The sequence below is a fragment of the Microcebus murinus genome, chromosome 1, assembly GCF_040939455.1.
Source record: "Microcebus murinus isolate Inina chromosome 1, M.murinus_Inina_mat1.0, whole genome shotgun sequence".
NCBI lineage: Eukaryota > Metazoa > Chordata > Mammalia > Primates > Cheirogaleidae > Microcebus > Microcebus murinus.
In genome coordinates, this window is record NC_134104.1 from 89,882,863 (window position 1) to 89,907,269 (window position 24,407).

The window sequence follows — 24,407 nt, forward strand, 5'->3', positions numbered from 1 at the left end:
CCATGATACGAAATCAGCCTCCTTTGTATGGCTTTCAGACTCCCTCAGTGTGGCCTTTGCCCATTCCCCGCCCCCCCCTCTTCTCTTACTGTGCTCCCTGAGAGCCTGGCCACACCAAACTGTTCCCTTGACACATGCAACATTTCCACATCTTAGTTCCTGTGCCAACTCTTCCCTCCCTTGTGGGATGGACATCTTGGCCCTCCCCGGCTTTGGGCTGTAATTATTAGGCTCCTTCAGACACCACCTCTTCAGGACAATGCCACTAGCTCATCCTTTTAGAACTAAAGACTCCCTCCTCCTTGCACCCACCACTTTTTTGCTTTTCTCTTTTAGTACTTATCCCCTTCAGCATAGAGTTATTGTTTATGCCCTCACTAGCCTTGTAAGCTACTTTGAAAATGTAATTCCAGGGCTGATTTGTCTTTGTGCTATTCCAAACTTTACCCTAACTCTCAGCTTATCACTGTACATTTCCATTATGAAGCTCTTCAGTATGTATTAAATCGAATGGAAACATGGAAACAAAAATGGAATATTTTTGAGAGATGTTCATGTCCAATTAAATGTCCTTAAATCCACAAAAATTTTGAAATGAACAACAGGACATGTGGAATATTGGATGCTAACTGGATTTTTCAAAGGGGGGTTTTACTTACCAGTAGACTTATTTGCCTCTTTCATAATAGTTTGTTAGTAAATATCAACCCATTCTGTTCTTCCAACAGCAGGGGCTCCTTTTATACATACTTCGAGCACTGCTTGCCAGTCCTGGGGACATTCTTCCAAGTGTTGCCATTAGTGTTTAAAGAACTACTGCCAGTACTTCTTAGAAACACATAAGAGAAAAGTTTTGGTTTGTTTTTTTTGTTTCATAGTGATTTTTAAAAAATAAATCCCCCATGTAAAAAGTGAATTTATGTCTACGGTCTGCTAGAGTGATTACTTAAGACTTGTCATTATAATTAGGTCTTTTTTGTTTCAGTTATTCAATACAATTTTAAAAGTACTTCTTGCTTTCTTACAGATGGTTAATAGTGAAAGATTCCTTTTTACTGTATATGAAACCAGACAGCGGTGCCATTGCCTTCGTCCTACTGGTGGATAAAGAATTCAGAATTAAGGTGGGGAAGAAGGAGACAGAAACAAAATATGGACTCCGAATTGATAACCTTTCAAGGTAGAAATTTCAAATATTTAAAAAGGATTTCTACAAAAATCTCTTAAAGACAAAGTTTTTCTCTAAACCTTAAGTGAAGAAAGAGGTAACATAATTTAAATGTTAGAAAATCATAATTTATAACTCATCCTCAATCAAAAGTGATGGAACTACTTTTTCCCTGTATAAATTTTAAAGAATAGAATATCCTATGTGCAACAGAGTCAGAATAAGCAATCTCATGTGTAGATGGATGCCTACAGTAACAAAATTACTACTCAATTTGCTGAGTTACCAAACAGATAAATTAGAGTGCTGGTTTGCATTTTTAAAAAATGAAATACAATTTTACCTTATAAATCATATCCTGTAACTAAAAAAGCACCTAAAAAGTGATTTGATTTCCAAAAATTCTGTTTACATACAGATTTTTTATACATAGTTACTAACATATATATGTGTATATATATACATGTGTATATATTTGTGTGTGTGTGTATATATATATATATACACACACACCCCTACTAATGTGTGTGTGTGTGCGTGTGTGTGTTGTAAAAAGGTGCTCAACTTCCTGATATTCTCTAAGAGTAGATTGTTATTGGAAATGCAATGGTACTACCATTAAACCCTCCTCCTGGTACTGCATTCCTGTTTCCCCACGAGCCACAGAAGTCAGGCCACACTTCTCAATGGTCCCTATGGCAGTTCCTTCATTGGCCCCCTTCTCTGCATTTCCCACCCTCACTCACTTGTGCACCATTGCCAAATGAATCTGTTCAAATCCAGGTTTCACCAGCATCCTTCCTGGTATAAGGGCTCCCTGTCATTTTATCAAATAAGCCCAAATTCCTACATTTGTAATTTAATGGCATTTATTTCTTTACCTTTATTTTCAAACCCTCCCTAATGCAGCCTTTCCGGTTCCATGGAGGCAATTCTCATTACCATCCCTTCTCATGTATTTTTTTCTTTCCTCTCCCCGTTTGCTCTTTCTATCTCCATATTTGGAATAGTTCTTCCCCCCCCCCCCTTGACTCTGATTCATATCCTGTGATAGGGCCTCTGCTTGTCACTTATCTCCTCCACAAAGTCTTCTTCTCAAAACTGACTTTCAGAGGCATTTCCACTCAGTTGGAGTAGTGTTTGCAAGGTGGGTCAAGCCCAGGCCCCTTCCGCGCCCTCCTGCCTCAGCCCCAGAAATTCGCACGGCCTTCACAACACCAGATGGGGGACACTTCTCCCCTCTCAGCTCCAACATGTCTCACCTCCCTGGCTGCACACCCCAGCAGCATCAGCTTTGGACAAAGGCCAGCATCCATCTCTGACATATGGAGGAAAGCAGTCTGGACATCCCTAATCTTTATACATGATTATTTTAGGATCTGTGAACACAGCCCCTTCCCTGCTTCTCAACAGGATCACTGCAGGTGTCCTGGAAAAACCAAACTCTCCCTCCTCACCCGAAGTCCTCTTCTTATCTCAATGGAGTAGATTTCTGAGTATAGAAATCTCTACAGAGCGGTGATACAGCTCTGACAACCCGTTTTCCTTTGAACTTCAACTGTGGATAACTGATTTTCCCCTGTTGGTTGTAGTCACCAACTCTGACATTGGGTATCAAGAAAACTTTCTGTAATCTACTCTGAGGTTTTTGTTTTTTGTTTTTTCAGCATTTGTAAATCTGTAACAGTTTAGAATAGTTTATTCACTAGTGACAGAAAAATCCAATGCAAACTGGCTTATACCAAAGAGAGTGAATCAACCACGTTGGGCACAGCTGATTCTGATGCTCAAGCTATGTCATTGAGACATGTCCCTGCCATTCTCAGCCCTGTCTTCTGGGGATGTGCTCTATCCTCAAACTGGTCCGTCGTGGCAGTGAGATGGCTGCCTCCCACACTCACACCAAGTTCAGCGGAGGGGGGAGAGTCTCTTCCTGGCATTCCTGAACGAGTCCTTGGATTCACTCTCACTCATTGGGTGGAATTGGCTTATGCATCATGCCCGAACCACTCTCTGGGATCTGAGGGGTGGAATATGCCATTTTGCTTAGCTTTGGTGGACTCAGAGAAGGGAAGGGATACTCTCTTACAGCACATCAGGATGATATTTCCGGAAGCCAAGGGAATGCACACTAGACAGCACAAGGGGAAATGTCCTCAGGAGGAGCCAACAACTCTAACTAACACTTACAAGTAGGATCTCACCGTACACCTCTGTCGTTGTCTTCCTTGTGCCTGGCACGGCTCTAGGGCTATAGCAAGTACCTTTACGCATGTTTGGATGAGTGAGTGAATAGATAATTTGAACATTTATTTTTGTTATATTGAATATTTTTAGAAATCCTGCCAAAAATTTTTAGAAGCCTGCTTTTTTGATGTTTTTTGCCTAAATTTTTCAATTTGTGTTGCTACAGTACCAAATAAAATAGGGAACATTTAATCCTTAAATTTGTTTTGGGAGGACACAGAGTGACCATTCTTATCCACATTTTGCTTTTCTTTAAAGGACACTTATTTTAAAATGCAACAGCTATAGGCATGCTCGGTGGTGGGCAGGGGCTATAGAAGAATTCATCCAGAAACACGGGACCAACTTTCTTAAAGATCATCGATTTGGGTCGTATGCTGCTATCCAAGAGAACATTTTAGCTAAATGGTAAGATATTTTTGCTCTAAACTTGTCAAGGTAGTCATAACATCTAATACTGTAGTGGTCTAAATTCACCTGGAATCAATTTTCAAAACTGTGAAAAGATACTATGCATTATACTTAACAAGAACCTTTCTTTTTGAGGCAATTGTGGTACTACCCTATCATAGATTAGTTTTCCAAGTTTATTTTTATTTCCACAGTGAGCTTAACTAGCTTTAGATTTTGAAGTTTGATTTTTACAGCTAACTTCATACATTTTTTAATGATGCAAATGGAAAGTTTATTTAAGTTATTAGCCATAATTTTAGGAAAAAGCATTTACTTACTAGGTATTTCTTTTAAATATAACTGTGCTTAGCAAGTTTTTCTACCCATTGATTGGAAACTGGTTTGTTTCATTCTCAGAAGAAAAACCGTGTGTGAGTTCAACAGGATAGGAGAATTCATCAGGCCTCTATGATGACGGGTTCAATTAATTCCTTGTTCTCTAAGCAGAGAAGAATCAGTACATCTGTCTAGTTACTGCCCTTCCTAGGTAGCAGAGAGGAGTTGTTATTTTCAATCCTTGCTTACCAGTTACATGCAGTAACTGGTTTTGTACAGACTCTAGGCAGTAGCTTCCACATTCTGCTTTACCATAGGATATATTTCTTTTCTTTTTCTTTGTGAAAAAAAAATGGAACAACAAATTTGTTTTTCAGGTATGTTAATGCCAAAGGATACTTTGAAGATGTGGCAAATGCAATGGAAGAGGCAGAAGAAGAGATTTTTATCACAGATTGGTGGTTAGTATTTGCCCATGGGAATTTTGTCTGGAGTTTCTATGTTTAGAAATGTGCAATGGGGTAGTGTTGTTCAAGAGTCATGCAGTATTAAAACCAGCAGTACATATGGGTGGTTTGCCCCAAATCTCAAGCAATTAACTAATAGCCTTCAATGGAAAGCTTTTTCAAAAAACTTGACCTCCAAATATATTCTTAAAATATTTAGCTTGAACAATTTTGTTTTTGCCCTTGCATTTGGAAGCAGACATCCAAATATTCACTTTAGTAAAGGTTATGCTGTAATGCAAATATAGCTGTACAAGTAATGGAAAATTACTTCCATAGGTATCTTTTTCTCATTTAGGTATGTCCGTGACCAGACCTAGTGAATACGTCTTCTGAATTGTCCCTTTGATGTTGAAATAATTCCATTTGCCTTTTACTGTTAAAATGTCCTCTGTAAAGGCTAGGCTTGATCAGTTCTTCTAGAGATACATCAGGTTGCAACTTTCTGACCCCCTTAATAAACGTCCATGATTGTTATGATGCTTATTAAAATTACTGGAAGTCTTGTGTCTAAAATTCATTTAGCTCTCAGGAAATTTTAATCCTGGAGTTGGTGTAGGCTTTGTAGTCTTACTTCAGTTCCAATTACCCATCTGCTTAGACAGTTAAAACCCATTGCAGATGCTAACATTGACTACAGTGGAAATGAAAATGTCTAAAATGTGCTTTCCTTCTAGGAACTCAGTTGCCTGAAATGCCCCCCATTTTTTTCTGTCCTGTTTCTTTCCAGAGTTTATATACCATATATATAAACTGTGTATAGATCATCATAATTCTTTTTAATTCTAGATTTTGGAGGCAGGGGATAGTAATAGGAATATGAACCTATTTTCTTCCACTGTTTTGCTTCACTGATATGGAAATCTGTAATTCTAGGACATGCTTACTCAACCTTGGCAAAATTGACATTTTTAGCCAGATAATTATTTGTTGGGGGGAGGGGAGCTTCCTGTGCATTGTAGGATGTTTAGCAGCATCTCTGGCCTTTACCCATTAGATGCCAGTAGCAGGCTCCTACTGTGACAACCAAAATGTCTTCAGACATTGCCAGATGTCCCCTGGTTGGAGCTGGGGTTGGGGACCAAATCTCTCTTGCTTGAGAATCACTGATCTGGAGTCAATAGATAAAGTACGTGGTTTTCAGCATGCTCCTATTTGTGGAGAAGCTTAATCCTGGTCTTTATACTCTTGCCAACTTTTATCTTTTCAGTCAGTTACCAGGAAGGAAAAATATTCATACTTAAGAGCTATTTCTGTGAGCACATATTTTGTAAACACTTATGAGAATAAATCGGGCTTAATGTAGTATTATATTCTTTTAAAAATATATCTGAAAGTTTGGTGAAGACATGAGAGAGACTAAAAATAGCTTTTCCATTGAGCACATATTTTCATGCTTTATGCAAGACAATAATATCTCTTTTCAAGGTTCTCAACACTAAAATAGGGCCTCTCATTTAAAGAGCTAAAGAGATGGAACTCTGAATGTTTTCTCTCCTACTTTCAGCAAGAGAATCAATCAGGCAGGGGGTTATTTCTTTTCCATGACTGAGCTAGGATAACATCTTATTACAACATACCCTTTGAAATAAAGCCTTCAGAGTAAGTTCCCTCATAACAAGTGAAGACAATTCTTGTCATGCAAAGACAAAAGTGCAAAAGGGAGTATTCAGAAACTTAACCAAACCCTGTTATGTTTAGATACGACAGTGCGGGCGTATCTACCATAGCTTCTGTACTGAGTCTGTATGTTAAATGTGGCCGAAATAAACAGGATTAATAAAACAGAAGAATAAAGAAGAAAAATAATGATATTTAAAAGAGGGAGTTGATAAAGGAAGAAAAACAGAAGACAGAAAAGTTGGGCTGGAGACAGATTATAAAGAAAAAATCAGCATTGTATTATTGACTGGCTCACAAGCAGACAATTCTAGGTGAAAGAATACATCTTCTGAATGTATTTAAGTTGGTTTTAAATGAAACTTTAAGTTGATTTTATTAATGAACTTTTTAAATGAAACTTTAAGTTGATGTTATTAGTGTTTCTCAAATGGAGTTTTAGCCTCTTTAGTAATTATTTATTAAAATAATGTTGTGGGGTTTGACCAGCACTTTTTTAAAGACTGGCATACGATAGAAAAGAGAATGGAAGGGAAGAGAAAGGAAGGGTGTAATGTAAGCATGAGTAAGGGTTACAAGTTTTCGAAACTTTTATTTCAGTGATAGATAGATAGACAGGGTGTTGGTTTGGGTGTATATTGTATTTCTTTCTGTGAGTCATGGCCCAAAAAGTTTGAAAGCCACTGACTTTCAAAAATTTGAAAAGGTTTTTTGTAAAGGACCAGAAAGTAAATATTTTAAACTTTTCAAGTCATGAATAGTCTCCAAAAAGCATTCTTTGTTTTGTTGCAACCCTTTAAAAATATAAAAACCAGTCTTAGCTTGCAGGTTCTACTAAAACAGTAAATGGGGAACATTTGGCTTGTGAACTATAGTTTGCTGGCACTTATCTTAGAATGTAGATTTAATTTACTATATTTTATCAATGCTAAGAGATAAATGTATGTTTAACTTTTTAAGAAACTCCTAATGTGTTTTCCAAAGTTGTTGTACCATTTTTCATTTCCACCAACAATGTATGAGAATTACAATTCTTCTGCATAATTGTTAGCACTTGGTATTGTCAGTCTTCATTCCAAAGGGTATACAGTAGTATATATCATTGTGATTTAAATTTGTATCAGCAGCATCTTTCCATGTTGAGCATATTTTCATGTGGTGTTTGGACATTTGTCTAACTTTTTTGGACATATATACTCAAATCTTTTCCTTCTTTCATTATTGGGTTGTTTGTCCTCTTACTCAGTTGTAAGAGATCTTTTTACATTCTAGTTAAAGTACTTGTTCCATTTCATTTGGGCCTTCATGATTTCTGTTAAGAAATTTTCCGTCACTTGAATGATTATTCCCATATAAGTAACATGTTATTTTCTTCTGAGTGCTTTCCATATTATTCCTCTGTCTTTTTGGTTATGATGTTTGGATTTATCCTGTTTGGATCTCTAAGCTTCCTGAATTCATAGCTTTATAACTTTTGCCAAATTTGAGAAATTCTCAGCCGTTCTTTCTTTCTTTCTTCTTCTTCTTTTTTTTTTTTTTTTTTTTTTAGCCATAGGTATAGAGAACAGCCAGATGGCCATTATTTCTTCAGACATTTTTTCCTGAACTTTTCTCTTTCTCCTTTCCTTCTGAGTCTACAGTAACATAAACAGTGCCTTTTGGTATTGTCCTCCAGTTTCTGAGGCTGTTTCTTTTTTTCCAACCTTTTTTCTCTTTGTTGTTCAGATTGGATAATTTCTATTCATCTTTCTTTAAATTCACTAACTCTTTCCTTTGTCATTTCCCTTCTGGTATTGAACCCACCCAGTGAGATTTGCTTGTTTTTCTTTTCTTTCTTTCTTTCTTTTTTTTTTTTTATATTTGTGTTTTTTTACTAGAAAATTTCAGTTTGGTTCTTCTTTATATCTTTCATTTCTTTCATCAGACTTTCTGTCTTTCTGTTTATTTCAAGAATGTTCACCCTTATTTTGGGGGGCATTTTAATAATATCTAATAATTATTTAAATATGGATATTCTAAATATCCATGTCATCTTGCATTGGCATCTGTCGATTCTCTTTTCCATGCAAGATGAGATTTTTCTGGTTCTTTGTGTACCAAGTACTTTTTAATTGTATTCTAGAAAATTTTAATACTATGTTATAAGAGTCTGAGTCCTGTTTAAATCCTATGGAAAATGTTGCAATTTTTGTTTTAGCAGGCAGTTTACCCATTTATGTTCAATCAACCAGCCTTCTGTGGGTAGTGTTTTAATGTCAGTTTGGGTTTTTTTTTAAAAGTAGTGCTATTCAGATCTGTCCCATAGCTGTGTCACCTAATGGCCAATCTGGGACATAAGTGGGGCTCTATTTCTTAGTTCAGTTCTCAACCTCTTTAATATGATGTTTAGGATCAAATCCAGCTACGGAGTGGCATCATAAACAACTTTATGAGTTTGCTTTCCCAAGCTCCTCCCTCTTCTTTCTAGTTTCCTGTGGCTTTCTTCTTTAGTCTTCTAGCTGGAACAGTGGGGTTTTATTTATTCTGCTCTGCCACATGTTTTCTGTGTTGGTAACCATGTCCAGAGCCAAGCCAAGGGTACTTACATCACTCCCTTGGGAATCACAGCACTTCCACTTGGAGAGGAAAGCTCCTCTCTCTCAGAGTTCTTGGTGCCTGTAAGCTCTCCACTAGCAACCCCTGGCGCTGCCAGAAGATCCTTTTCTTCCTCCTCAAGCCTGACCTAGAGAACTTTCAGAGTTTTCTATGTGCCAATGCCCAATTCCAGATTTTCCCTCTAGGCCAAAGAAGCAAAGAAAGAAAAATGGTAAACTCATCAGTGGTTATGCAGTACTTCAAATTCTGTTCTTCAATATTACATCTTCCAATTCACGAATACTATATATCTTTCCATCTATTTGGATCTTATTTAATTTTTCTTGGCAATGTTATGTACTTTTTGTGTATAAGTCTTACACATATTTTGTTAAATTTATCACTGAATACCTTATATTTTTTGATATTATTGTAAATGATATTTTTAAAATTCATTTTCCAGGTGTTTATTGCCATTATACAGAGCTAGAAATGCAGTTGATTTTTGTGTGTTGACACTATATCTTGTGACCTTGCTAAATTCACTTATGAGTGCTAGTACCTGTTTGTGGATTCCTTAGAATTTTATCTATAGATGATCATGCAATCTATGAATAAAGACAGTCTTACTTCTTCTATTCTAATATTTATTCCTTATATTTTTTTTCTTATCTTATTGCATTAGCTAATATCACCAGTAAAATGTTAAATAAAAGTGGTGAAAATGGACATCTATGTCTTATTTTCAATCTTAGGAGAGAAGCATTCAGTTTTTTCCATTATGTGTGATGTTAGAGGTAGAATTTTTTATAGATGCCCTTTAATACATTTAGGGAGTTTGTTTCTATTTATAATTTGTTGAGAGTTTTTTTTTGTGGATAAATATTGAATTTTATCAAATATTTTCTGCATTTAGTGAAATGATCATTTTTCTCCTTTTTAGTTAATGTGGTCCATCACATTGATTGATTTTCAATTTTTAAACCAACCTTATTTTCCTTGAGTAACCCCACTTGATCATAATCTAGTATCCTTTTTATAAGCTGTTGAGTTTTTGGTAAATATTTTTATTTCTGTGATCATAAGGGATATTATTCTGTAGTTTTCTTTTTTTGCATTGCCTTTGTTGAGTTTTGGTATCATAAGAATGCTGGCCTCATTAAATAATATAGTAAGGGTTCCCTCCTCCTTCATTTCCTGAAAGAATTTTGGTAGGATTGACATTATTTCTTCCTTAAATATTTGACAAAACTCACCTTATTAAATTGTCAGAATCTGTAGTTTTCCCTGTGGGAAAGCTTTAAATTATGAATTCCATTTTTTAGGGTCAGATAGACTCTATATGTAATAATTTCATTTTATTTTCATTTTGGAAACATTTTATTCAAGACATTTGTTCATTTCATCTAAAGTAGCACAAACATTGGCTGAAAGTTATTTATAATATTCCTTATTATCCACTTAATATCCTTTTAATGTCTGTAGGCCCTATAGTAATATCCTGTCTTTTACTCATATTTTCATTTTTTTTTGTTTGTTTTTCTTAATCTTCCTAGAAGTTTACCAGTTTCATTGATATTTCAAAGAGCTAACTTCTGGTTTCATTGAAATTTTCTGTTGTTTTTCAGTTTACCTTTCATTGATTTGCACTCTTACCTTTATTATTCCCTTTCTTTTTACTTTGAGTTTAATTTATTCTTCTTTTTCTATCTTTTTAAGATGGAAGCTTTGATCATTAATTTTAAACATTTTTCATCTTTTCCTTATGAGCACTTAAAGTCATAGAATCTTCTAAATAGTACATTTATTTAGAGGTACATTTTAATATCTCTGAAACCAAGATGTATCTTATACTCAACAACATCTTACAGTTCTAATTGGCATAATTTTTCCTTTCTTAGTTGTACATGTCATTGGTGTCCTAGACTCAGTGAAATGTTCTTTTGCACTTTATCTAATAATTGCTTAGTAAAGATCCTGATATAATCATGCTTGATGAGTTATAGCTGCTTTCTCTTTGCCACATGGCCATTGTTTATGGTTTGTTCAATAGCATGAATATCAGGGTTTTTTATCAGTCATTATCCTCAAAATCTAGTAGAATGCTCTGCATACATGGTACACAAGGCGTATAGATTAAATACAATAAATGATGAAAAAGACTTAATTGCACAATATAGTATTAAGAGTGCCCCTAAAACGGAGGCTCTCAGAGTTTATAATTGATATGTACATCAAAAAATTTTAAGTATGCATGTGTTATTGGATATCTCCTACCTTCAGTGGATTAGCAGTGCACAATGATACACTTTTCTACTTCAAACAGGCCTCTTTTTAATTGTTCTTTGAACTTTTCCTATCAATTGCTGTGTTTTATTTATTTGTTTGTTTAGACATAGATTACCTTTGAGTTTGTTTCCTACTCTAAATTAAATATGCAAGTACCTTCACTGTATGCACTCCATTTGTCTGTTTCCTTATTTATCTTCCCAATATGTATTTCCATTAGAAACTTAATCTCTTGGTTTTTATTTTTTTAATGAATTAAATAGAGCATAAAAATGACTGCCTTTCATCTCTTTAGCTCCTATAACCTTGTTGTTTTCACATGCTAGAGGACTTCCTGGCAAGGTGATATTCCAGCCTAGAATCCTGTAAGGCTTTAATCCATACAGAGTCTGCCCCTGCTCCCCCAGCTATAGCAGATCAACAGAGGAAGGTCTTTTTTTCACTATTCATTTTTCTTCATTACAGGGGAGTTACATCACATAGAGATTTAACTCAGACACTGACCTTAGAAGCCAACCCTAGGGGAAAAAGTGACTTCACTGTACTCTTAGCTGCCTTATGGCACTACTAAAAGGAGAAGACCCCAAGGGTTCATTCTTGCACCAGAAAAACTTTATATATCAGCATACCTTCCTTCTTCCCTGCTCAGAAAGTCTCAAGTTCCCATGGACATGGCTCCTTGGTATAGAAAGATAGTATGTATGTGTATCAATTAGAATGCTTTCAGTTTGGAGTACCAGAATGCTCAACTAAGCGGGCTTAAACACCTAGGATTTGTTTTTCTCATTTAATGAAAAATACAAAGTTAGGCAATCCTAAGGTTGGTAGAGTGGTCTAGTGATTCTGGGCTTATGGTCTTCTTAGAAATTCAATATTACTGCACCTCTCTAAACATCATGCTCCCATATAACGTCCATCCTAAAGCTGGAAGTATGGCAGGGCTTTCTCCTTGTGAGTGTGAGTGTGAGTGTGTGTGTGTGCGCGTGTGTGTGTGTGTGTGTGTGTGTGTGTGTGTGTGTTTCATCAAGGAGGAATAGCTTTCCCATTAACCTCATGTGTACCTCCTCATGTATCTCATGGTCCAGGGTTGTGTCACATCATACTCTACTTGCACAGGAGAAAGCCAATATTTAGAATATTCAGACTGTAGTAGGAGATGGGCTCTGACAGACAGCAAGGAAGAGAAGATGGAGAATGGCTATTGAGTGGGTAGTCCACAGTATCTGCATGTGTGTATATGAGTGCATGTGTGGGTGGAGGAAAGAGAGAGAGAGAGAGAGAGAGACAGAGAAAGAGAGGAGAAATAGAGATTGACTCTTTGTATGGATAAAGACTGTTTCCCATATGAAGTTGTACTTGGATCTGTAGCAAAACTTTGACCCACCACAGTGGAGAGTGGAGGATGGTAATGGCATTTGGGAAAAAATTGCCTTTGCTTCCTATGACACAATCAGAACTTTATATTCTGTTTTAGTTACTTGAAATCTTGGTTTTGTGATTTCAGGCTGAGTCCAGAAATCTTCCTGAAACGCCCAGTGGTTGAAGGAAATCGCTGGAGGTTGGACTGCATTCTTAAACGAAAAGCAGTATGTACTTTCCCAACAAATGCTTATATAGTTTTTAAATGTTTATTGCCTCTGCAATTCCTTTTCTTCTTAAAGCATTTTGAAAAGAAACTTTTTATCTTAGAGTTAGACAAAAAATTGGATAAATAATGTTTTCCAGTTCATTTGGTTCTATTTTTTCTTATTACTTTTGAATGATAAATATTTTAGCTTAATTCACAGTATGCATTATATTAGCATCTCTAATATTTGTTTCTTAATGAGTTATGGGAAGTTAATTTTATAGGCAAAAAAGTTGTAATAAAAACCCATCAGTGAATAATAAATGATAAAATTAAACATAGCATTTCATTTTATTCATTATTTTGTCATTTAAGCAAAAGATAAAGTCATCTGGAGAATGGTTTCAGTCATATGGGGCCAAGCTGGTGTAGAAGAGGGGTGGATTGTAGCAATTGGTGATGATTTGGTTCCAGTTTTCAGGAAGTTCATGGTAATAATGTGGAACTGTTTTCGGTGCAGTTGACCCTGTACGTTCTGGGTGAGCATTGAGTGTGCTTTTTTAATTATAAAAAGTAAATAACTGAGCAATATATAGTCACCAATGACTACATTCATAGTTCTAGTGATTTTTCCTAATGTAATGGGCCCTCAACCAAAGTAAATTAGGTTAAATTAGAAATAGATGTGGATTTATTATTTGGCATGTCCAAATTAGGTAGTGCTAAACATTTTACTATTAATGTTATTTGAAACTATCTTAACCTTTTTAAAATTCTATCATTAAACATGCTAGCCAAACTTGTAGATCCTGAATAATTCGGAGTAGTAGCATTTTTCTGTTTCTCACATTCTTCACTCATTTCTTCTTTCCTATCCTCTACATGCTACTACCCCTTTCACTACTCACTTTCCCCTTCTCTTTCAATGTGTTTGTCCCATGCCTTTACTTTAGGATTTCTGGGGATGACCGTAAATATAGTCAGATCCCCCTGCTAATATTGAGGGCAAAAGAAGTTGATAACCTTTATTTCAGATACATGTTCTGCTGAAGAGCATCATTTTGACAGATAGTCTAATTTGTTGTATCAATGGAATTCCAGTCACAAAATTGGAAATTGTGATTCTGAAAACATTGTTTATATATTCATTAGATAATTCATTACACAGTGATTAATACTATCTCTTATGGACCAAGTACTACATTAATCACTAAAGATGCCACAGTGACTAGGATTCCAGCCCAGCCTGTGGAGAGCTTGCTGAAAGACTCATGTCCTGGGCTCAGTCCTAACCTTGCCAAACTTCTTTCTACCTATTGAATGGGCTTCAACTTTCTCCATGTTTCTCTCTGTGGAATGGTACCTTTTCCATTTTCCCTTGAGATTCCATTTTAGTAAGTTTTTCCAGCCTTGCCTAGAAATCTTCACTCATACTAGAAAATTCTCTTCTCATAATATTTAGCCAATACTTCACTGTTTTAGATTTCAATCAAAATGCACGCATTGAATGTCTACTATGTGCAGGGCATTTGGCTAATCATGTGGGGATGTACATAAATAAAAGCCATGATTCTTACGTGGAAGGAGCTTAAAAGTCCACACAAGTGTCAACTGGGTACAGAGATAGTGCCATAATTCAAAGGCAGGAGGGAGAGCACTAGGAAGGTCTGGTTGGGGATCCCCTCACAGCATGAGGCAGGTATATGGCATTTAGGATGGGCAAACATGTTTAAAAGGGAAGGAAGAAATTTTTAGGTGTGGTAAATGTTATAAGGAAACAGGAAGATGACAAGGTTAATTAAACCTGAGTGCGAGCATAGGCAGGACTGGGGGTCAAGTTGGAGCAGCTGGTTGGTGGTAGCTGGGATGTGGGGGCTTCATGAGTCAAGCCAGTGGTTTGATCTTTAGGGCAGACAGTGGGGAAATACTGTGTGTGTGTGGTGGGGGTTCTGGTGAAGGAGGGGTGACCTGATCAAGATGGTGCATTGGGAAGTTGAATCTGGTAGTGAGTACAAGTGGGAAGAACTCAGATTTGGAAAGCTACATTTTGGATTGCTTGAATATGAGTTGTCTACAGGTCATATAAGTAAACTTGAGAAAGCTGGTAAACGCATAAGCAGAGCTCAGTAGGTATAAGAAGATCCTGCCAGGTCTTCCACCTCTTGTTAGCTGTGTTCATCTCCTGTCGGCATATCTATCTGGTCTGCCTTTCTATCACTAGTGTGGCTTCTCTTTGCTTTTATGGCTCATGAACCCTGGTGAGGTCCCTGGTGAACACCATGGCCAAGTAGACATTACTGCTTGATGACAGTGCTTCGTTTCCATTTCATCCACTTCCTGAAGCTTGTCACTTTTAAGTAGTGGGTAATGATTTTTAAAATTTCCTAAAGAAATAGTAATACTATTAAAGATTAATTTCTTGGTGGTACATTTAGCGGAATTGCTGTTCCTTAATCTCACTACACCATATTATTACTTTGGTCATAAATTTCTTAATACTCAGATCATTCCAAATTGACATTTCATATGCACATAAGCAGTGCATCACATAAATAATTTAGTTTCTGAAAGCCATGCACTAGCTTCGCAAAGTATGGTGTTGAAACATAATATTCATTTTTTGCATTGGTGGATCCCAGAGGTCCACAAGATTGATTAAAATTTTTTTAATTGATTAAAATGTTTTTTCTTTCTGATTGTGCATATTTTTTGAGAGGAGTTTATTTATTTATTTATTTTTGAGACAGAGTCTCGCTTTGTTGCTCAGGCTAGAGTGAGTGCCGTGGCATCAGCCTGGCTCACAGCAACCTCAAACTCCTAGGCTCAAGCAATCCCTCTGCCTCAGCCTCCCGAGTAGCTGGGACTACAGGCATGCACCACCATGCTCGGCTAATTTTTTCTATATATATTAGTTGGCTAATTAATTTCTATTTATTGTAGAGACGGGGTCTCACTCTTGCTCAGGCTGGTTTCAAACTCCTGACCTCAAGCGATCCACCTGCCTCGGCCTCCCAGAGTGCTAGGATTACAGGTGTGAGCCACCACACACACCCAGCCTGAGAGGAGTTTAGGAAGAATCTCTGCCTCATAGCCAACATAGAGGCATACATAATGGCTATTTCTTAAGAAAAAATACATTTGGTTACTCTGGTAATAACTATGTTGATATTTTCCTATTTCTTTGACCTTCTGATATATGATGTCACTATTTAAAATACTAAGCCAGTTTTAGAGGCAGATTGTTTACAACTCAAAGAAATCAGCATCCCAGGGTTTTGCACAGTTCTGTACTTACTACTCTAGGAGGTGAGGTAAGTTGCATCATAGTTATGGTAACTGTATCCTTGCACCCCAGTTGTGTATATTTCAACCCTGGAAATATGTAATATTTCTTATGAAATTTAGACTGAAGGGATCTTCAAGTGCAGTAATCTGGAGACTAACAGAAAAATGTTTAGGTCCTCAGGGGGATTTGTCTTTAGGTTGTTCTTTCTGTCCATGACCACAAGCCATACACTAGAGTTGCAGTTGATGACCAATAAAAGGGAAAGATGTCCATGTTTGAGAAACAAGACAAATAATCACATCCCTGAACAGAAAACCAAACCGAATCTTATCAAAATGATGAGCTAGAATGGCTTTCAGAGAAGAGGAGAAGGTATCTTCAATCTTTCAGGAATATGCATTAAACAAAATTGGTATTTTAAAAAAGGCAGATGAGCTTTTTTTTGTTGTTTTGATAGGGTCTTGCTCTGTCTCCCTGTCTAGAGTGCAGTGGCATCATCATAGCTCACTGCAACCTCAAACTCCTGGGCTTGAGTGATTCTCTTGACTCACCTTCTAAGTGGTTGGGACTACAGGAATGTGCCAACCACGTTGGGCTAACTTTTCCTTTATGTGTAGAGACAGGGTCTCACTCTTGCTCAGGCTGGTCTCAAACTCCTGACCCCAAGCAATCCCCAGCCTCCCATAGTTCGAGGATTGTAGAAGTGAGCCACCACACCCTGTGCACATGAGCTTTAGTACTCTTAGATGGTGCCTGATTTTAAATAGTAAGGATACTATTTCTTTTTATATTTTGCTTTTAATTTTCCTAATATATTGCACCCTCTGGGGAAGTCCTCGGCAAGTTATAAAATTAGTGGTTATAATGGCGGGGGGAGGGTGGTGAGCTATCCTCAGGCAGTGGACAAATTTGGCTGCATTTAGAAAATATTTTTCCACACTACTTGGAACAATCAGAGAAAAACCTGGCTAAGAAACAAAGTCTCTTTGATTTCCACTACAAAAAAATTTATTTTTCATTATCTTCCCGTGCATTTTGTATATCAAAGGTAACTAAAAATTCCTATGGTTGATAGTGTTACGTCTGCTGTACTTGATGAGAAACTAATTAGAAAAGAGGACAGAACTTCATCTTTTAAAACTCATGTTTCATGAAGTTTATTGTCTGGAACCTTTGAGGCAGTTGAGTTCAGCAGAGATAAGAAACATGGCATTGCACAGGCAGCTCCAGGCCATCTGTTTTCCTCCTTCTCCTATTGATATTTTACTTCCCTTTCTCTAAGAAAAAAGTAATTTCCCCAGAGACACTAAAAGGCACTAGTAAAACATGGGATGTTTCAAAAGCATATTTTTAAAATTACAGAATTAACATTGGTCCTTTTTTTTCAATTTGGCTTTCATTATGCAGAAATATTTCCCACATTTTATATAAAACTATGCTATGATAACCTGGCAAATGCCTTCATTCCTAAGGAATGATTTTCCTTTGCCCTTTATAGTTAGTTTACCATAGTATTATGATACCTTGACCAAAAGAAGAGAAATTTATTGTTTCAGCATCACAGAAATCTTGTCACTAATTATTTATTGTGACTATAGGTATAGGTAAATACCTGTAAACCACACAAAGATGCACTTTTTATATTTAATTGCTTCCTTATTAATCATTTGTATTGAAACTAAAAAGACTTAAAAAGTCTCTACCCTATTTCCTTTAGAGTTAATTTATTTCAATGAGAAAAGACATAGTATAGAGGAATATGTCAGATATTAATATGTGGAGAGTAATAATATAATCCATTAGTGTTAACATCGCTATTATTTCAAAACTCCATCAGTTATCCAGGTGAATGGAAAACTGTAGGATTCAGACTAAGTTCCTAATTTGCAACTACTGCCCTTCACGAATAACAATATCTTAAGCAGAATTTCATCCATTTAAAACAAATGAATCATGATGAAAGATGTCAGGTGTAATGTTCTATAATTTAGGTTGAAATTTTAGGTTTTACATTTTATATCATATCGTTTAATGGGAGGCTGTTTTTTTTTTTTTTTTGTAACTATTATGCCATGCTGAATCCTAAAATATTCAGATAGCAAAATAGATCTGAACCATAGAGGCAAAAACTAAAAGAATCTTCTATAATAGTTTTCCTTTAGAGCCCTACATCAGTGGTTCATTTTAGAGTACTCACTGGCTAGACCATTAAAATTAATCTTTTCACTCCTCGCTTACATTTTCACTTTCTTATTTCTTTACTCAAAGCTGTACTTACATACTTGATTGCAATAGTAGTGGCATAATTATCATAAGTAATACGTTTCAAAGGCCAGCTGTTAACTAGAGAAATAGAATGACATATAAATTCTTTTTGATCCTATATTATTCAGAGCAAGAATGGATTTTCTCCAACTACTCAAATCCCCTCAATGCACACCAGAATGTAAATCTTGTGTGTCCCTCTAAAAATGTATGCATTTTTCAGATTTACTAACACCAAGAAAGATAGTGTTAGTATTTTGAAGTGATGTGTTGTTATAAGGATTTTAAAAGCCAAAACATGCTTATTAGTATTAGCAGAACAGTATTGCGGAACTGTACAGATGTGTTTGGTTTGCTCCAAGATCTTATATCCTGTGATCTAGATTCTAAACCCTAAAAATATTAACTCCTATGTTATTTCACATTGTATAGCACTGCAAAATTTTTCAGTTTAACCCCATAAGACTTCTTAAATTTTGACTCAGATTTCCATTATGAACAATGAGTAATTACCATACATTATTAGCTTAAACTGTAACTAAAATTGTCATTTTAGTTTAGTGGATACTCTTGCATCTGTAATATCTAGAAACTATTATGGAAAAATTCTTGCCTCTAATCCCTGGAATATTAAATTTCTAGGTGTAATTTAGATACATAATCCAATATGTATGCTATACGTTTCAGAATGCTTTCAGAGCTGCTGAGTAAAATGAATGCAAATTAAAATGGTTCAAGCTGCACAGAAATACTGAGGATTCAAACTGAAAAGTAAAAAATCAAGCCACAGAATGGGGGTAAATAAGACAGTTTCCTAAAGGAAATATGCTCTGAACTGTATGTTGGTGTGCTGGGGGAGTCCATATAAGTGAGCAGGGAGAAGGGGAGGAGCATTCTGGTGTGGGACAGTTTAGTGAAGGCTAAGAGCCTATCACTAACCAGAGCTAGTGTGGAAAATACTAGTGCTTTTCTATACTACCAGCTACTGATTAATATTAATGATGAATATTAATAATGTTTTTGTATAGCATGTGAGAGTCCACCAGGTACTTTTGATTTAATTTGACCCCATTGAATGGGTCACAATGGCCTTGTCTATTTTCTTTTCAGTCCAACGTCTAAGGATGGATCAATGTTAATTTGTGTGTCCATTTTATACTGCTAAAACTCAGGGATTTTTTAATATTAGACAAGCTTACTTTTGAAAAGGTCCTTTCCCTAGTGAAACAGAAATTAATGATCTCATTTTGGGTTAAGAGGATGAACCAGCACATTCATCTTTGAAAAGTATGAAATGTTTTTTTCCACTTAAATAAGTTTTTTTCAATAAAGAAAAATTCTATGAACAATACCGCCTGAAACATTTAAGGGATATTTAGCATAATTTACTGCATCAAAATTTCATATTAGGCCGGGCGCGGTGGCTCACGCCTGTAATCCTAGCACTTTGGGAGGCCGAGGCAGGCGGATCGCTCAAGGTCAGGAGTTCGAAACCAGCCTGAGCGAGACCCCGTCTCTACCAAAAACAGAAAGAAATTAATTGACCAACTAAAAATATATATATACAAAAAATTAGCTGGGCATGGTGGCGCATGCCTGTAGTCCCAGCTACTCGGGAGGCTGAGGCAGTAGGATCGCTGAGCCCAGGAGATTGAGGTTGCTGTGAGCCAGGCTGAGGCCACGGCACTCACTCTAGCCTGGGCAACAAAGTGAGACTCTGTCTCAAAAAAAAAAAAAAAAAAAAAAATTTCATATTACTGTTATTTCAACTAGTTGAGGTACAAACTCTAATCCTGTAACATGAATCTGAAAACTTTCCCCAATGACAAGTGTTAGGGAATGTTAAAAGTTATAAGAGTATCGGACACTTTTAGCAGCTGAGATTACAATTTCAACATTCTGGATCTATAATTAGTCAAATAGTGACACTCTTTCTTGATATGACAAGTTGTAAGAATGAAAGAGAGGTAAATTTTAATTTTTGATATTTGTGTTTCATTGCCCACTTATGTGTCTACTCCTTGTATGGCCTAATTTATTAAATACTTTATTATACTTGTTTATAAAAGAAAGTTAGAAAGTACAGTGCAGAGAAGGGAAAAAGAAAATGAAAATCATAGCTTCCTTCCACAGATACTCAATCCTCCATGTGTTTTCCTCGTGACAGCAACAAGGGGTGAGGATCTTCATCATGCTCTACAAAGAGGTGGAACTTGCTCTTGGAATCAACAGCGAATACAGCAAGAGAACCTTAATGCGTCTACACCCTAACATAAAGGTACTCGGGTTAATCCTGGTGACCAGTGTTTTTTCTTTTATTATTCTGCAGGACTTTTTCAGATATGTTTTGCTCTGACAGTGGTAATCTGTAGAATTCCCTAATGTATGTTTGAGTAAATGGCATTGAGTCCTCAGAAATCAAATAAAATATACTTTCTTATACTCCGTACATTGATAGGGGAGTCAGCAGTCACATTTTTATTTCTCTGACCCCTGATAATTGAAAGCGACAGTTTAGCCAAGAACATACTTTTTGCAGTTGTTTTAATATTCAAGAGACCTATCAAGTTCTCACACTCCTCATTAGGATTATCCTGGAACCTCTTAGATGTGATCTCCCTGTGACATCCCCTAATCACTGATAGCAGCAAAGAGAGCTCTAAGATTTAAAGTGCTTGATCTTTTTTTTTAAGAAATCAATAGAACTTAGTGTAAAATATTAATAAAGTAAATAAACATGATAAGCAATTTTTAAAAACTTTGATATTTTATCAAAGACCTAAAACTTATCAATAGATATCACCCAGTCATTGAGATAGAATTCATTTATTAATTCATTAATTAATGGATTCATTAATTCATTAATTAATGAATTAATAAATCTATAGCAAACTTAAAATATATAACAATTGTGTATTTCACTTGGTTAAAAAAAATGAAAGTGTTTTTCCTCCAGAGAATGAGTTATTGAATTGTATAATTTCTAAACATTATTCATTCACCAGATTTCTATCAAGCACCTACTAAGGATGTAATTTTGTGACATCCACAACTAAAAGGGGTAAGGATGGAGCTATTACAGGAGCCAAGTTTTTGTATGCTATTAAAGTTAAGCTAGCTTAAATTTGAATTGGAGTGTTACGATTTTAGGATGTTAAATGGAATCCCCATGGTATCCACAAAGAAAATAGCTATAGAACATACACAAAAGGAAATGAGAAAGGAATGTAAATGTTTCATTCCAAAAAAATTAACTAAACACAGAAGAGACAGTAGTACAGGAAACTGGGGACCAAGAAAGCTATAAGGCTTATAGAAAACAAATAGCAAAATGATAGAAATAAGTCCCTTCCTATCAATAATTACTTTAAATGTAAATGGAATGAACTCTAAGCAAAACATGGAGATTGGTAGAATGGATTGATAAAATACATGATCCCACTATGTGGTATCTATCAGAGACTTACTCTAGATGCAGACACACAAATAGGTTGAAAAGGAAAGACAGAAAGGGCATGCCATACAGATAGTAACCAAAAGAGAGTAGGGGTAGCTAAACTAATATCAGACAAAGTAGATTTTAAATTAAAAAAAAAAAATTAAGAGAGACAAAGAAGGACATTATATATTAATAAAGGGTTATATACAGGAAGAAGATATAAAATTACAAACATTTATGTACCTAATAAGGAAGGGACCATCAAAATATATGAAGCAAAAATTGATAGAATTGAAGGGATAAAAAAGACAGTTCTACAACAACAGTTGGAGACTGCAACGCCCCATTCCCAATAATGGATAGAACAACTAGACAGAAGATAAGTAAGGAAACAGAGAATTTGAACAACAGAGTAAACAAACTAGATCCAATGGACATACACAGGACGCCCTACCCAGTGATAACAAAGTACACATTCTTCTCAATTGCACATGGGATGTTTTCCAGGAAAGACCATCTGTTAGGCCATAAAATAAGTTCTAATAGACTTTAAAAGGTAGATATCATACAACATCTATTTGATCACAAGAGGATGAAGTTAAAAATAAATAACAGAAAAAAAACTAGAAAATTCACAAATTTGTGGAAATTAAATAACACACTGTTAAACAATGGATCCAAGAGAAATCATAAGGGAAATAGAAAATACTTAGAGACAAACGAAAATGAAATAACATACCAAAACTTAGCACACAGCAAAAACAGTGCAAAGGGGGGCATTTATAGATATAAATAACTTTACAACTTAAGGAACTAGAAAAAGAAGAACAGACTAAACCCAAAACTAGCACAAGGAAGGAAATCAAGGTTAGAGCAGAGGTAAACAAAATGGAGAAATAGAAAATCAATAAAACCAAAAGTTGGTTCTTTGAAAAGATCAACAATTGACAAACCTTTAGCTAGATGGACTAAAAAAACAAAAGCCCCACTTACTAAAATTAGGAATGAAAGTGGGGACAATTACTACCAATTCTACAGAAATAAAAAGGATCCTAATAGATTACTATAAACAAATATACACCAACAAATTGGATAACCTAGATGAAATATTCAAATACCTAGAAACATGAAACCTACCAAGACTAAACCATGAAGAAATATAAAATCTAAATTGACGTATAACTAGTAAGAAGATTGATAAGTAATCAAAAATCTCCCATAAAAGAAAAGTCCAGTACCTGATGGCGTCACCAATTAATTCTACTGATCATTTAAAGGAGAACTAACACCAATGGTTCTCAAACTTTAAAAACTGAAGAGGAGGAAAGACTCTCTAACTCATTAAGTATATTCTTAAAAATAGTTAAGGTGGTAAGTTTATGTTATGTGTATTTTACCACGATTTTTAAAAAGTGTTATTTTTTTTAAAAAAATAGTAGTTGCCAAAGTTTTTGTAATCTTTCTAGTTAAAGGCATGTGATAGAATAGGTCCGATTAGGGTCATTAAGGGAATTCTGTTTAAATGCAGGAGGTTACTAGCCTCTCAAAGTACCTTTTAAATAGAGAGCTGCCAAAATATCTATGTGCCTGTATTTGTATGTTTAGTATTTCAACCCCATGGCTGCCCCAAAATATCAATATAATTTAACAATTTCCTACAGATAAATTACGGTTAAATATTTTTAAAGTTTTTTTAAAAAAAATACCAAATATAATATAATCCTTATAGGAGGAAAAGGGAACCAGCTATCAGATTGAGCTGACTTGTATGCAGTGTGTAGCTACACTTCAAGCTAAGTGGCAGCCACCCCCCAAATACGGTGTCTGGGCAGGGGTCTTAAAAAGTAAACAGGAGTCTTCCTGTGCTAAACACTGAGAATGAAATGAGAAGTTTGGGGGATTTTCTTTGGTGTATACCTTGCACATTTTGGTATTTGAATTGTAGAAAATGCATTCAGGAAGAAAGCAGACCTATTTTATTATGAGAGGAAAGGCCTTTTAAAAGCATGTTACAGGGAGGTTTTTCCTTCTCAAGGTGATGAGGCACCCGGATCACGTGTCGTCCAGCGTCTATCTGTGGGCTCATCATGAGAAGCTCATCATCATCGACCAATCGGTGGCCTTTGTGGGAGGGATTGACCTGGCATATGGAAGGTGGGACGACAATGAGCACCGACTCACAGACGTGGGCAGCGTGAAGCGAGTCACCTCGGGACCGTGTCAGGGTTCCCCCCCAGTAAGTAAACTTCACGTCTATGGGACTGCATAAAATGAACATAATTTGTATAAGTATGTATAACAGCGTGACTGATTGATTAATTGGAATAAGCGGTGGCATCTTCCTGGAGGGGAAAAGACATTGAGTCAAAGGTGAGACAGACCTGGTGTCCAGTACTAGCCTCACCACCCAGCTAACTGTGGGTCAGCATCTCTTAGTCTGTTTCTTCTATTGTAAGAAGAGAAAACGGATTCAACAGGATGCTTGCTATCTCATACTCAGCTCCGTTGTTTTCCATTTAAATTAAAGATTTTTCTATTTGGAAAAAGGTTCATAGCAAAAATGTACAGCAATATCAAGTTTCAGGTTAAATAACAGTAAAAAGCCTTATTAAAAGTAGCTGCCAGGGTTTTTGGAGACTTTTGATTTAAAGACATGAAAAATCAGCATAGGTCAATGTGGGGTCGTTTAGAGGAAATTCTATTTAAGCAAAAAGTGA

At 35.9% G+C, this 24,407-nt stretch overlaps 1 protein-coding gene across 4 annotated transcripts in view; it reads left to right on the top strand.

Annotated features, from left to right (window-relative positions):
- The window catches only part of PLD1 (phospholipase D1), a 209,030-nt gene that overhangs the window by 101,002 nt on the left and 83,621 nt on the right, over positions 1–24,407 (top strand). For all 4 annotated transcript variants that reach the window (XM_012736396.3, XM_012736400.3, XM_012736399.3 and 1 more), the window contains exons 9-14: positions 1,028–1,180; positions 3,674–3,823; positions 4,522–4,605; positions 12,638–12,719; positions 20,419–20,529; positions 23,726–23,926. In XM_012736396.3, coding sequence (XP_012591850.2) covers positions 1,028–1,180; positions 3,674–3,823; positions 4,522–4,605; positions 12,638–12,719; positions 20,419–20,529; positions 23,726–23,926 — 781 coding nt within the window. The remainder of the gene's footprint in view (positions 1–1,027; positions 1,181–3,673; positions 3,824–4,521; positions 4,606–12,637; positions 12,720–20,418; positions 20,530–23,725; positions 23,927–24,407) is intronic.